The sequence below is a fragment of the Pieris rapae genome, chromosome Z (genome assembly GCF_905147795.1).
Source record: "Pieris rapae chromosome Z, ilPieRapa1.1, whole genome shotgun sequence".
Taxonomy (NCBI): domain Eukaryota; kingdom Metazoa; phylum Arthropoda; class Insecta; order Lepidoptera; family Pieridae; genus Pieris; species Pieris rapae.
The window spans coordinates 8,133,529-8,149,432 of record NC_059534.1 but is presented as its reverse complement, the minus strand read 5'-3'; the positions used below and the strand labels follow the sequence as shown (position 1 = coordinate 8,149,432).

At 34.9% G+C, this 15,904-nt stretch overlaps 2 protein-coding genes across 3 annotated transcripts; one reads left to right on the top strand and one right to left on the bottom strand.

Annotated features, from left to right (window-relative positions):
* Nucleotides 1-403: 403 nt before the first annotated feature.
* Nucleotides 404-1,574, top strand: LOC110998168. The gene has a single exon (XM_022266660.2). It carries the CDS (start codon nucleotides 472-474, stop codon nucleotides 1,528-1,530), a length of 1,059 nt encoding a protein of 352 aa, XP_022122352.1. The 5' UTR covers nucleotides 404-471; the 3' UTR covers nucleotides 1,531-1,574.
* A 977-nt stretch (nucleotides 1,575-2,551) lies between these two features.
* Nucleotides 2,552-10,845, bottom strand: LOC110998141 (nuclear pore complex protein Nup153). 2 transcript variants are annotated; one of them, XM_022266614.2, is made up of 8 exons: nucleotides 10,667-10,845; nucleotides 8,301-8,453; nucleotides 7,705-7,852; nucleotides 7,546-7,626; nucleotides 7,053-7,304; nucleotides 6,836-6,977; nucleotides 4,296-6,726; nucleotides 2,552-3,245 (listed from the first exon to the last, which is right to left on the bottom strand). In XM_022266614.2, exons 1-8 carry the CDS (start codon nucleotides 10,718-10,720, stop codon nucleotides 3,126-3,128), a joined length of 3,381 nt encoding a protein of 1,126 aa, XP_022122306.2. In that variant the 5' UTR covers nucleotides 10,721-10,845; the 3' UTR covers nucleotides 2,552-3,125. The 2 variants fall into 2 exon arrangements, with proteins under 2 accessions (XP_022122306.2, XP_022122308.2); XM_022266616.2 differs by having other exon boundaries at nucleotides 2,552-3,242.
* Nucleotides 10,846-15,904: the final 5,059 nt, after the last annotated feature.

The following is a 15,904-nucleotide window of genomic DNA, read 5'->3' as shown; positions in this document are numbered from 1 at the left end:
CCATATAACAAAAAAAATGTAGTTACTTATAGTAATTCCTATAAAGTATATTTGAAACGATAATTTTCACTGTGCCATCATTTTAAGACGATTAGATGCGTATTAAAACGATGTAACGTTTAACGCATCTAATCGTCTAACCTTTGTTTTTTTGTTCCTATCAGTTTTTTTTAAATGGGATTCCTTTGTATACATTCTTTCTTTATCCCACTATAAATGAAACTGTGTTTAAAATACTTAAAACGAAAAGAAGGGAGGTGATATTCCGCGAAAGAAAATTATCTCCAAGGCGGTAGTATATTATGATTAATTCTTCCTCCATCAATACTTAAAAATACATACGTCAAATAGTGCCTATGTCATCTCGTGTCATGTGTAATAATTGTTCCTACAGGTCGGCCAACAGAAATTGTAAAATTATCAAATTATACCGTATGATTTTGAATATAACTGTCGTAATAAAAATCTAGCATGGATACCCAAAAAGTAGCTTTTGGTTCAAGTTCAAAAAGGTTTGGAAAAATTACCGTCCATCCTAGTCTAGATCGAAGTGGACTATATACGGAAAGATCACTCGGCTGCGATCCATGCTTATACCATCCTCAATTTATTAGTGAAATATTTCGAGTCAACCGTTACAGAAAAGTAGATAAGGACCCATGGCGATATAAAACTGAACTCGAAGATTGGGCACGTAATTTAGGATACAGGAATCAAAAAATTTTAAATCAGAGAAAGTGGCAAAATAGTGTATTAGGCCCCGCTTGGACTGAAATAAAAGAACATCCTAAGTACGAACCAGCTTGCAAAAATGTAGGCTTCGGAAGAACTTCTAGATTTAAATCACGTAAAGCTTGTACACCACCTCCGGGTACTTATTATACCGCCTCGCCGTTCAAAGCGCCGTATGGCCCACATTCTGATAAACCGTCCTTCGAAAGGGAAGAACCTTGTCGTTTTAAGGATACATTCCCAAAATGGTCATTGGCACCAAATCGCTATACAATCGTTGACAAAGAAAGTATTGAGCAAAAGTCAAAAAAAATTGTTTCCCTACGGGGTCCTTATGACCTTTTTAGCGGAAAACGCGATGGTACTACTATAAAAAATCATTTCAATACCTCACTAAGGTGCGGAGCGGCGACCTGGCCGCTAGCCTTAAAAGGTTGCTTGGAAACATACAAAAAATCACACTTTGGCACAATGAACAAAACTAATCGAAGTTTTCCTTATAGAGGACGAAATGCACTTGTTGATATATCGATGTGTGTGAAAAGACCGGAAGAGCCAGGACCAGCTCATTTAAACATAGACAAAACTAAGGTTTTCAAAAAGAACAAATATGCCTTTAATAGTAGTTACGATAAACCACCAGGGTACAAAAGAGTCGTCGTTTGGCCTGGCGTAGGTAGATATACTGTAAAAGACGTTAGCTGTGGAATATTTGGACAGGGGTATAAACATGTATTCCTAAGTCGTCAAGAAAGGACTATAGGAGCTATTTTACCCCAACCTATGAATTCATTTTAAACTTCTTACACGTAATATTTCATGACATTCTTATTAAAATAGCGGTATAGAAATGCGATTCTCGCCTTTTATTTTTCGAACAAATACGATGAGGAAAATCTCCAGTTGAGTTAATACCAAGATTTACTGACTTTAAATTTGATTGTCAAGGTAATTCTGGAGTCCATTTCTTGCGCTAGTATCTTTTAGAGTACAAAAATTACCAACAATTTAACCTCATAATTTGAAGCAAATATAGCGTGATAGTTTCCGCCAAGGTATAGCTTTAGGGTTGGACTACATCTGGCAGCACGGAATCGCCTTTTTCCGTCGCTCTTTCGTCGCTTAGAACTGCCTTTTGCTAGACCGAGACAGAAAGCATAATGCGATAGTACGTGGCGGAATCCTCGAGGCGATCGGCATCACGGACAATATGCAAAGGTCGGCAGGGAGACTCCGGAACGCTGAAGCGCGCGATAGCATGCTGTCTCACTCTATCGTACAATGGCGCACGCGGCGGCAGTGCAGCCTGTTCATTCATGCCGTACAATGTGCCACCCATGCTGCAGCATGCTGACGCGCGCGTTGCCTTTTTAGTCTGCGGATTGCGACAGCGCGGCACGTGGTAGCGCAGGCGGAACAAATGCGATTCCGTGCTGCCAGATGTGGCTTATTTGCTTGTAGCTGTGTGTAGGTGTCTGGGTTATAATTCATACCCATGCTGGGTGTTTCCAGATATACAATGGTATTTTCCTGTATTCCTATAACGAAGTACCACATTGGCATATCGTAAAACTCGGCTATAACCATTCCAATACGGACCTCATCATATTGCATTCAGCTGCAGAAAGGTACTCGACTGTGTTCATTCCACTAAATCAAGGCAGTTTCTTAGAAGTAAAGTAAAGTTTTAACGGTACGATATCCTTAATAAATGAAATTATTGATACTTTAGAGGAAGAAAATAAAAATACTGGTTATCAATCAATTATTAACATTGAGGAATAAATCTAAAAATGCGTGTTTACTAATTAAATTATTTTTTTACTGTATAAACGATTTGTTATATTTTATCTCAAACGAAACAACCACAAATAATTTAGTTTTGATCCTCAATTTGCAAACTTTAATCTTTATTATAGACAGAATTATAAATTTACTAGCATACATTCAACGATATTGAAACATTGCTGTTTGGGCATTCAATTAAAATATCACAAAAATAATAATAACATGCAGGGTAAACTTATAACAAAATACTCTCACAAAATAGGTTTTTAAAAAGTAAAGCATGCATAATGAATTTATTAATGAATGGTGGCGAATATAAAAATACAACAGGCAACATATAAAATTGGTATTATCATCAGACTCCTATCTCCTTTTACTTCCGAAGGAGGCAAGGAGGGATCCACGATGGGATCCCACCTCGTGTAACGGCTAAACGTTCACTATTAGTCCATTTGAATAAGTTTTACTCAAAAAACTATACAAGGACTAACATACACATGAAATAAAATGTGAAATCATTCAATCAATCATTTTAAATTTCGTTCATTCAGAACGATATAGCGTGGTAATTGTATCTTGGCATGTATTAATTAATTATAAAGCGTTCATCGTGGTGTTGTTCTTCGGACCGCTTTCCTTATACGGCGAGTTTGTCCTGGTGCGGAAGAGCTGCCAACTTGGAATTGCGGTGTCGACGTTCCAGTTAGGTTTCGAACTCCTGACTGCTGTGAAAATTATATATTATACATATTATATACTTATGACCATCATTAACTTCTACATATGTACCTAAATAAAATTAAACTGTATAAGCAGTCCTCGACTTACGTCGTTTCAAGTTGAACAATGTTTTGATACTATTCCTCAAGATACGTCATTTGTTTCGATTTCCGGCATAGGAGAATTTTTTTATTGAATTGGAGGCTCAAGTATAAAAGGAAGCAATCGAGTTACAAGAAATAGTTACTTCTATTAGTAACTCTGAAAAAGAACACTAGTAACACTAAAAAAACTTTCCGTAGTCTTTGCAAATTTGGAGAATGCCATGAAAATTTTTGAAGAAAAGGATCCTAATTTTGAGAGAAGTTTTAACGTTAACAACAAAATTTGTGGAGCCTATCAGTGTTACCAAGATCTGTATGATAGGAAGAAGAAAGAAGCAAAGCAATCTAGAATTGATAGTGTATTAAAGCCAAAAGTTTTATTTATTATTTCTCATTGCATATTTTGATTACATATTAGTTTTATAATAATTATTAAAATGAATAACACACAAATACCAAAAAAATATATTTTAAGAACTTACTTTTGATAATAAAGTAAGTATATACTTTGTTCTAAATGCAGTTTTTCTTTAAATTTCGAGTCGGTATGGAACCTAACCTTTGAGTTTTATATGTAAACATATGAAAAAATATGTCTCGACTCTCGACTTACGTCGTTTCGATTTACGTCGCGTATTTCGAGAACCTAACATGCCGTAAGTACGAGGACTACTTTAAAACTACAAGAATATACCTGAGGGTCCGTAGTTAAAGAACGGAGAGTATATTTATGTTTAAGATGAGTAATCAGTTTTCACTAATACACGCAAGGCTCGAATCTAATATTTTTTGTTGTTAAGTAAATTTATAATATATTTAATTTTCAGTAGAATGTTCACCATGAAGACCACATCAATTGTGATATGTGTCATTTCAATATTGAGACGGACTTTAAAATTACACCATTACATAATTTTACAACTAATAATATTAATTGAAACAATATCGTACCTGAGTGAAATTGAATGGATTAGCAGAGTTTTGCGCAGCAGAAGAATTGAAGCCTGACATCTGTTGTGGCATTTCACCAAATGATGAGCCACTTTCTGTAAATGGGCTGACAGATTGGCGGCCAGCTGAGAAAAGCCCTACCGAGTCCTCAGACTTAATGTGCATGGTTGGAGTTGCTTGAATTCCAAAATTAGGCACAGCACCAAAAAAAGTAACGTTTGCATTATTAGAAGGCATACCAAACCCTTGCGTCGGCAACACTACCTGAGGGTTAGGAAATGTTGGTACATTATATGCATTATGAGTAGCATATGGCATGGCACCAAAGGTAAATGGAGGCGGTGCCTGATTGTTCTGATAAGTTGGAGGGTTTGGTACCTGATTGTTCTGGTATGTTGGAAGGTTTGGTACCTGATTGTTCTGGTATGTTGGAAGGTTTGGTACCTGATTGTTCTGGTATGTTGGAAGGTTTGGTACCTGATTGTTCTGATAATTTGGAAGGTTTGTCTGTGCCTGATTGTTCTGATAAATTGGTAGGTTTTGCTGTGCCTGATTGTTTTGATAAGTTGGAAGGGGTTGTGGTGCTGAATATAAATTTGTAGGAGGCCAAAAGTTTTCCCTTTGTGTCTGACCTCCGTATGGTAATCCTGTTGGCAACAAATTGCTAGGCGGGGCCTGATTGGTAACGGACATGGTATTATCTCGGTTAAATAAATTGGGTACTTCTTTTTTATTTTTCAAAGTGTTACTACAATCTCCGCTCATATTTATAGTAAGTGTAGAATTTATTAAAGGATTCCCATTTTTCGAATCAGTTTGCGGCGCAGAAAATTTACCCGTAAACACACCAAAATTTGTTGAATTTGTTTTGCAATTTCCCAATTTTAAATTTATCGCTTTTGTGGAATTGATACTAAACGAATTCTTTTGGGAAATTGAACCTAAGTTAAATTTTGTTGAAGGTGGAGAAGGATTCGAATCTGTCTCACACAATCGATTCTCTTTAACTGATATATTGGAAGGCAGTCTTGTTGTTTCCGCTGCATTGTTCATTTCAGCTACAGATACGAGACTTGAGTCAGCACAGTCATGCATATTATGAGGAGTCTGCGGTATGGAAACATTTGATATGTTCGCAAAATGGTCTTGCATCGGACTTGATTCCCCAATGAATGACGATTGATTAATAGATCTTGAGGCTAAGAGGACTGTTGTGTCTCGGGGTGCTATTGAGTCTCGGGGTGCTATTGAGTCTCTGGGTGCTGTTGAGTCTCTGGGTGCTGTTGAGTCTAGGGGTGTTATAGAGTCTAGGGGTGCTGTCGAGTCTCTGGGTGCTGTTGTGTCTAGGGGTGCTGTTGAGTCTTGGGGTGCTGTGGAGTCTAGGGGTGCTCTTGAGTCTTCGGGTGCTGTTGAGCTAGAGGTTTCCGTTTGAAAGAACACACCCCGACGATCTTCAACGCCTTCACTTTCCGAATTTGTGGTCGTTTCCAATGAAGAAATATTACGAGAATTTTGTTCTTCCAAAGTTAAATAAACCTGCACAACTGGTTTAATAGGAGGTACCCCATATGAAAATTGTTGAAGGGGCATGTCAGGTTTTTGCTTCGTGTCATTAATTCCAAATTTAATCGTCTTATTACTGGGCATAAAGTTAAACTTTATTTCTGTTTTCTTAGGCCCCGGTTTCTCAGATTCACAACAAATGCATTTACTTTTATTTGAATCATTTCTCACCAGGCAAACATTGCATTCCCACTTTTCATCTTGACTTTTTGTGACATGTTTAGTTTTAAATATTTTTTCACCACTTTGTTTTGTAGCATTACAGCAAATACATTTAGAGTTCTGCTTATCATTTTTTAAAAGGCAAGCATGACATTCCCACTTTTCTTCTTGATTTTTAACATTCGTTATTTTGTTAATTAAAGTAGGATCATTATTAATTGATAAGCTAACAGCGTTTTTGTTTGTCTCAGCTGGCCCAGAAGTTTCATTACTACCGCTTTTGTTTAGTGTCATTTTACCACCACAACATACACACTTATTGGTACTCATATCATTTTTTACCCAACAAATTTCGCAATTCCATTTTGTTGTCAATGGTACATTAAGTCCAGCTTCAGTACTGCTTTCTTTTTCAAAACCACTAAAATCGGTTAATTTTTCAGTTGATGTTCCATTTTTGCTAACAGCATCATCACTAGTATCAAGAGTTTTAAAACAATCACTTTCAGTAGTATTATTACTTTGTGCATCCACAGTTTCAACGAGATTAGTAGCTTCTAGTGGTGTTTTTTCACCCTGCAATATTTCACTAATATTTTCAGACTCTGATGAGGGCGATGTGGTAAATCCAAAGTATGGTAAACATTTTTTAGAGAGTCCCAAAGAAGCTCGCCTTTTCATATGACATTTTCTGGGTGAAATCAAACTGAAAAAGTTATAATATATATTTAATTATACATCAAATTTATTATTAGCATTTTAACACTCTTAGTAAAATATTAAGATTTGTAAGTAGACAAGTCTTATATACTAACCCTTTATATGGCATATACCGAGTGGCACTACTCTGGGATGCCAGTAATTGTCTAGCAGTGCTTGTGCTATCCATCAGTACAGATTTCTTTTTAATACTTAATATTTTGGCAATGCTTGGAACATGCAGCTGACTTTCATTTGCTATAAATGAAGAAATATAATGTTAAAATTTATTAATTTAAAAATAATTGTTTAAATAGTATCAAACAAACTCACTTTTTAGTTGGAAAGAGGCATCAGACATGGCGATTGAATTGCTTTTGTTTTCATCTGTGACAAAATGTGATATCCTTCTAAGATCTTGTAATGGTGATGAATAGTTGTCAAGAACTTGTTTTATCCGTTCTGATGCACCGCTCATTTTCATATCAATACTCCTGCTTCTTTTTTTTATTGCGTTTGGGGAAACTTTAGACAAATTATTGGATTTTCCTCCATACATTGTTTTACCAGGATAGAATGTCGATCCTGGAAATAATAAAATTACTTTACAATAACTTAAGGTTCTTTCAAAAATAAAATAATTTGACATGATAATTTAATCTTTAGCAGTTAAGTTGGGATACATAAATGTATATGGTAAAAAGTAAGCAGATAAATAGAAACAGGATACATAAATATTCTTCATGTATATGGTAAAAAATATGCAGATCAGATAAAATAAAAACAACTTGAAAAGACTATTAATATTTAAATTGTCGCCAGGTACCTGAAGATCTGTTGATATCAATGGAAGGTTGTCCATGATTGAACATTCTATCTTTCTTTAGCACGGTGTTAGGAGACATAACTAAAAACAAACATCATGAGAATAATTTTATAATTTTGTAGCCACTAAACAACTTGCAATACGAATACACAACACTACCTGATGTCCTGTTGTGATCTACAAAAGTTTCCCTTGGTTTCACACAGTCCTCTGAACAGTCATTAACTGCATCCTCTAGTGAAATATTTGCAGCTGCACTCAGTTTTATTGGTAAATTTGTACAATCAGTGTTTGTACTAGCACAAGTCTGTAACAAAGAAAAAAATGTTGAAATAAAATAAAATAGGTGTATCTACCTCTGATAAAAAAGTGATTGAGAGAGCACAGTAAAGATTTAGATGTCGAGTAGAGGTGGTCCTTGAAAAACTCTCACAAATATTGACTATATTTGTAGTAGTAGAAGAGAAATTTAAAATACACATCTTATTTATACATAAATTTTAACCTAATTTGAACGCATTAATTTAACAGCAGATGGTCTTCCTGCCGTGTTAAAAAAACAAATTAGCAGTTCAGTCAGAACTTATTTTATTCTGATGCGACAATTTACTATAAAATAACTTGACGTGAAAATAATATATTTTGGTATCTGGAATGCCAATTATACCATCATACTTGATATTGAAATTGGACCCCGAAGGCACTTTACAAAATATGACTTCATAAATAAAATTTCTAAGTTCTAATATACTTACTGTGGTTGGTACATAGTGATTAGGGTTTTCACTAAGTCGCCTCCGTTTTTGATCAGGAGGAGACAGGTTGGGAGAATGAGAATTAGGCTGTAGTCGGCTGAACCATTTGGTTACAGTTGATGGTAACATTTCAGAAATACGTTTTGCCAATGTCTGTAAAAATGAAAGAAAAAAATTTAAAATTAATATGTATAAGACCATGCTATCAGAATGTCTTGCTTTTATGTTTGAATGTTTGCAAAGCCAAATTAATAGAATTAGGAAGAAAGAAAAAAAATAACAATCCACATAACAATTCTTGCTTGTTATATATGTATGTAAGCATGAATTTGCTGAAAATCGTATTAGCCAAGTCACAGCTAAATTATTAACAACATAAATATTTTAGCTAACATTATTGTGTTTCTGATACTTCATAGTACATACTATGGCAATTCTTACAATGAACTGTTAATAATAGTTACTTGTTTCAACTTGAAAGTTTTACAATCTTCTAAAATGTAAGAATATTGATTGATCGTATATATTGTTATTCTTTGGGTCTGTTTCGCAATGTATGGATAAAGTACCAATTTGCTATGCAACACATAAATTATATGAAAGATAAAAGTTCTGAATAAGATACTTGGCATTTCATGGCGAATAGCTACCTGACAGTCATGAAATGCAAAAATACCGTTTATCCTACCAATGAGTAATAAATAGCTTCTTTGGAACTTATCCGGACATCGTGAAACAGACCCTTAATCTAAAATCAGGTTATGAATTAGTAACATTATGAAATGCAATACAAACAACAGGACAACAAGTTTAACTTTAATATATTTTCATTTAAAAACTTTAAGTCAAAGTCAAATCGTTTATTTGCCACAATAGTCTTACAATTAGTTACATAAATTACAAAAATCCGCCACATATGAATAGGCATGCAAATGTCATCTTATATTTTATTTATTTATTTGATCTATTGAATAACAAGACTAGTTATTAAATCTTACATTTAGAAAAATGACAGCGCAGAATTAGTTAGACACCAATATTTGTAAAAAAATTTATCTGAAAAATACAACAATTTAAATGTTAGGCTTCTTTTTCTTATATTTAATAACATCTGAAGTGATGTTCCCCGCGTTAATTTCAAACTTATGATCTAGGTAGTCGCCCTAGCAAATTAGCAAAATTTTAGGTTCAAATTTAGAAAATTTATCAATTTAACAATAGCTCGATTTTGTAGTCTTGAATAGTTATCACCCCCAACCATTTTCAAGTACCAGAAACAGTTATTTAAATAAAAATCACATATTACCTAACATTAACGAGGCCCATCGTTCTCAAAGTCATCCACGTAAGTCAGTCTTCGATAGTTTACCAAGTTTCAAAAAAATGCAAATATAAAAGAACGCACATTTACGAAAAAATAAAAGAATAAATGAAAAAATGTAAAAAGTAACGGCTTTTTAACGAATAATCCGCAATGGAACACTATTAACTACTATAAAAATCAATTATTACTATCATCGATTTTTCATACTTAACACAATAGAATAATTAAAAAACCAATTTTTGGGTAAAGGTTTACAATTCAATACCTCGATTTTGAGGTTGGGGGTTTACCAATCAAGGTCCCCCGAGACTCCTACCTACTCAGTATCATCAAATTTGAGCTAAATACAACCCTTATTATATTATTATATTCTTAAATAAAATACTCATCAATTTTAAGAATAAAACAAAAATATTTTTTTAAACTGTATTACAATTTTAAAATAAAGTACTATTCACTGCATGTTCATATTTTACATACAGAATTTTCATGTAATCTTTTTATATAGGGATTGTCTAAAAGAGATTTCTTTAACAAATAGTTGAAGTAGATTTACTAATCTATCTCTTTCTACCACTTATTTTTAGTTTACTTACACTATTTTAAAACTGTGGTTGACAAACTAATAACTAATAATTTTCATATGTGATGTACATATTATGTGGGTAATTAATACTTTTATTAGAAACGTTGGTACTTTTAACACAGCGCCATCTTAGGAGTCCATCGCGGACAAACAACGTGGCACGTGGTTTATATATATTAATATAACATATTTTAACTGGTAAGAACATGTAGATGCCCAATAAGCTAAGAAAGGTTTGACTGAGGTGGTAAGATGGCATAATAATGTTACACATGTTACGTTTTAAATGATTTAAGTTTATCGAAATGTGCATTATATATACAAACCATTGGATAACATTCGCTACGCATTCCTATCAAAATAAATCTGTAATAATTATGAAGAATTGTGATACTACGCATGAATCTAGAATCTAAAAAAAAACTCGCACTGAGCGGGAATTTGCTGTCAACTTACTCTATTAGCGACCGGTGATGTACCCGATGCGTCTTTTTCCTCCCCGGAATTCATCTTAAAGCGTTGATCAGTTTTTGAAACATTTACACCTAATTTTCGATATATTCCGATAACCTAACGGACACGCACGATGAACTAAGTACTTGGAAAAATGTGATACATCATGGCCTCCAGTGTGACCATATTTAAATTTGTCATTATGGTTAAAAATTAAAATCTGCCAAAATCTGCTAACCTTATTTTAAAAACTGTTAAAATTCTGCTATTTTATGAAATAAAAGGTTTAATACTTGTAGATATCATTTTTTTTATTGAAAAATTTACTAAATTTCTTAATCTAAAAGACTCGTCAATATTTGAATAGAGTGTAGTTGAATTTTGGGCTGTTTTTAACATATTTTTTGTAGGCGTAAAATTTACGCATCCATCCTGTTCTTTTACATGTAGCATTGCAGACACATGTTCATTATTAAATCTGTTCTTTTGACCTGTTTTTACATTATTCACCTGAGAAAACATTCTTTCACAAGCTGTATTGGACATTGGCAAAATGATCATGGCCTTCGCAAAATCAACTAAATGTTCTTCTTATTTCCATCTGCTCGAGTCATTTTGCAATGTGGCCCCAAAATCGTTCAGTATTCATAGGTGTGGGGTTACAGCTTCCACCTGATTCTAACAGCTCGCTCACTGCCTTATCCAATTTGAGCTCCCTGTATTCGCTGTCAAAAATTTGTACGTCAGATTCATTGATCAAATTTGGAAATTGGGATACCAAATCAGCTACTTCTGCGCAATAACGGTCAGCGCTAGAGTTTCGTGCCACTGCTAATAGCCAGCGGATAATATAATAACGCCGCTCGGTAAGTGTCCCCGCAGACTACAGACTTTTTATCGGCCGATAGTTTGGTCGGCTTCTTAATCAGTATGAATATGTATGCAGATGCGCACATTACAGTGATTCAGTATCGGCCGATAAAAAAGTTTGATGGGCTTCACGACTGCCTTCAAACTAAACCATCGGTGAACTATCGCCCGACCGCTTGATCAGTATGGCGCTCTTCCCCGCCCGCATACTTGCCGATTGTTTCATCGGCCGACTCGACTGCTTTGATATTGAAGGTCAAATTAATTTAACGATCATTGAAACTGGTTATGCTCATTCGATAAAAGGAGAAAAACTTTTCCGGGAAGTCTAGTAATTTAGAATGAATTGTTTAAAACTTCCCTTACAATAATCTGTTATTGTAGATGGGATGTACCCAATACTCTCGATTCCGCTTCTTTATTTTTTTTCTCATTTGTATCGAGTATAAGGCAATTATAATATTTTTTTTCGACTGGTCTCTTCACCAACTCTAGTAAATTAATCAATCGGCCAAATAATTTGTAGGCTAGTCTGCGCACTCGCGACCAACCCAACTGTTTTGTTGGTACGGTGTGCGCACGAACTGGCCAACTCGACTAAACTATCGGCCGATAAAAAGTCTGTAGTCTGCGGGTACGCTAAGAGAGATAGCCCCATCTGGCAACACTGCATGGCCTCTGCAAATAGTAGGAACAGCATAAGTCACAGACTAGAGAAACGCACAGCTTCAGCAAAATGCAGTCGCCCAATCCACAGACTATTATTTCTAATATATACAGAAAGTAATAGAAGTTCAAAGTACGTTTGTCAGAAGTGAAACTTCTTTGTAAAATTTAATACAAAGGTAAAAGCCCCAATAATAATTGATCATGTACCAGTATATTTTCATTCCTTGTATTTATATATCTATATTCACACTGTTAATACACGGTATACGTGCTTGTTACATATCCATTGCACTGGTGCGGAGGGGTTATGTGGGACTCGCTATTGTGCCCACTAAAACCCCAAAGCCTGGCCTAATGTGGGATGCGGTAACAGCAGAGCCTTATTCGCTTCCCGACATACGATGCGGCGGTTGCGTCGGCCATACGCTTTATCCATTGCACTCCCTTACCCCGCATAACCTGTACCAGGAGATACGCTAGAAACATTCGAATTTGGCGGGCGTGATTTTCGTTTGAATTGGTTGTAAAATTTTTTTTTTTTTTAATTAAGTGAATAGAATAGTTAAATATTTCATATATTTGCAATTTGGATTATTGTTTATATTTTTCTTCTACTTCCTTCAAGTAAGCTTTTTCGATTTTTATGAAAGAGCCTCCAGACCCGGGGGACATGGCCCCCGCGGTTGCATTAGTCGCAATTTCTAATGAATCTGGTATGACTGCTGTTTGACTTCTAAACGGAAGCTGAAGCGCAGCCATCTACATAAATATTGCAAACAATACAACAAAAGAAAATGGAAAAGTAATTCGGAAACTTTTAAACCCTCAGACAGTTAACGTAACGATGAGTTTTCTGAGACCACTGTTAATTTGCCATCACCACCACTTGCACTTTACCTGTTCCTTCCACCCGTTTTCTCTTAAAACCAACACACAAATTGGTAGGGCTAGTTATGATGCCAATGACCACGGCCCATTTGTGGTATATGTGCAGAAAATACATTCTGCTGATGATGATATTACAATATTACACCCAGTTGTATTTTGCAGATTTAAAAAAAATCTATTCAAAAATGTTATAAATGGAACTTTGAAACTTATTGGTAGAAACAAAATGACCCTTTTAGTAATCATACAGACGCGAACAGCTTTGTCACTTAGGTACCTGCTAACAACATGAAAGCTTTTATCCTAACTTTCAAAATTACAAGGATGAGTTTAGTTAATACCAACTGAATGGTCTCCTGAGGACATTATGGAGAACACTAACGTACCCATTGGGTGTGAAGAAATTCTAAAAATCAGGAGACTTAACCATTTAGTCATGGTTAATAACACACCTATATGGAAATCTTCGCAATCACTTGTGTTTACATTTGATTGACCAGTTTTGCCTAGAACAGAGTTCCCCAAACTTTTTTGTGTTGTAGACCCTTGCCATGTTTTTTGGTGTTGGGTAGACCCCTACTTACCTGACATTGATTTCCTGTAAATTTCTAAATGTAGTGAAGTTTAGTGTTAAAGACTTAAAGTAAGGACACATGTTAATTTATACATATTATATTAATTGAATGTAACTTTTTTTGTTTTTACAAGTTAAAAATGTATGTGAAAACCAACATCCTACAACTTACACAATTTTATAAACATATAATATAATAATTTTTTTACTTCATAGGTACTTTTATAAATAATGTATATGTTTTGATATTATGAGATAGTATGATGTAAGTAAATAGGTACTATCAGTGAGTATGTGTTGAGATCCACTATCCTGGAACCCCATTTTCATTTCATGGACGCCCAAATTTTTTTTTCGCTGACTTAGACCCCTTGCAGGTTGACAGACCCCTAGGCGTTATATAGACCACTTTGGGAATCACTGGCCTAGACATATATTTATGTACTATAACTCTACCCCTGTTAAATTATATGTATATCCAATGAATATCTATTAAGTCCTTTAATTGTTACGGTTTTGGGCAAACCAAGGTCCAATGCAGGTCAATGCCCAGATGTTACAATTGTGGTCAAGGCCACACTGGAGATACTTGTAATGTGGAGTAAGACTGGTTCCTGCTGCTTATGCAGTGGGCGGCACTTTGATTCAAGCTAAAAGTGCCCAGAGTATGTGCGAGTTGTGAGATAAACAGATATAAAAGAACAATGGCAGAGAATAGCTTATATTGAAGCGTCAAAACTACATCCCCCCATTTCTAAATAATTTGCTGATATTGTATTCTCTCTCGCAAGTAAATCTCCTGATGGTTGAAATACAGTATTGCCTGGTTCACCACCTCTACCTACAATATCTTATAAAAAAAAACAGTCTTCATTAAACCCAGAACCCCTCCTCAACACAGTACTTAAAGGTTTTGATTATGTAGCACATGAGTCTCTTGTAAGGAACTACAATATGCCAGAGCCTTCTAATAGATGTGCATTACTATCATCCTCTAATGCAAATTGACAACAGACAATAATAGAGTTAATTACTACATTAATCAAATTACTTTCTCAACCTAATTTATCAATAACGTCCCATGCTGCTAATTTAATTAATTCCTACACTGCTATTAATAATGGCCAACATGGACAGGTTAGTTCAATGGAACTGCCACAGTATTATAAACAAAAAGCATGAAATTATACACATTATAAATACTTTTAATCCTTTTATCTATCTGAAAGTTGCCTAAAGCCAGATCATGTATTTAAAATCTCCGGTTATTCATGCTTAAGAGAAGACAGGGCTGATGGGTATGGCGGTGTTTGCCTGCTCATCAGAAACTCTAGCACCTAACCTAACAGCGAAAAAGGATTAAAATTTAAATTACTTTTAATTTTTTTTATGGCTTTAATTTGTGCCAACTGCCCACAAGGTACTTCACCAGTGTCATGTAGATGGAGAAGGCACAAAAGAGATTGATCAGTGAAAATAATAATTATGCACCTAAAAATATTGTTGAAATTCCATTGTTAGTTTTGAGACAACAGACAGACAACACAATTATGAGTAATAACATGATTAAATACTACTTTCTATTTATGTATAATTTGTATATATATATATATTATACTTTAATTTTATTACTTTCTATATAGTTTGGCTAGATGAACAGGAGTGCAAGCATGACCAAGACACAGACCTGAGATTGTGGATGTAATCCAGCAATTTGCATTCCGATAATGACAAAACCAGAGTTGTCTTGGTAAGTTTGGTTGGATAACCAAACTTAACCGATTTGGAGTCATTCCAAAATGTCTTCCAGGTTCTGTCCAGATATTTCTTTGCAAGAACACAAAGATCCTGTGCTGAAAGTTTAAAATGATCTAGAGAACCTGACTCAAAAACTGCTTTGGCACATGAATTAGCAGTCACCTTTCCAGGAATACCTGAGTGGCTAGAAATCTAAACTGGAATGATAGACAATCCCTTTTGATTACAAGAGAGAAGAGTCTCCTTAATTTGTAGTGTAGTGGGAAAACGTGAGTTGCTGCGAAATGGGTTTTCTTTAATGGATATTAAACAACTTAAAGAATCAGTCAAAATAGCTGTCTGTGGGAGTGTGCAAACAGGATTTCTTAAAATAGAGCAGTGGCCTCTCCTATGAACACTGAAGACTGGAAAGAACATTTAAATTGCAGGATAATTCTATACCGAGGAACCCAACAGGCAGTAACAACACAGCCATCTAGAGA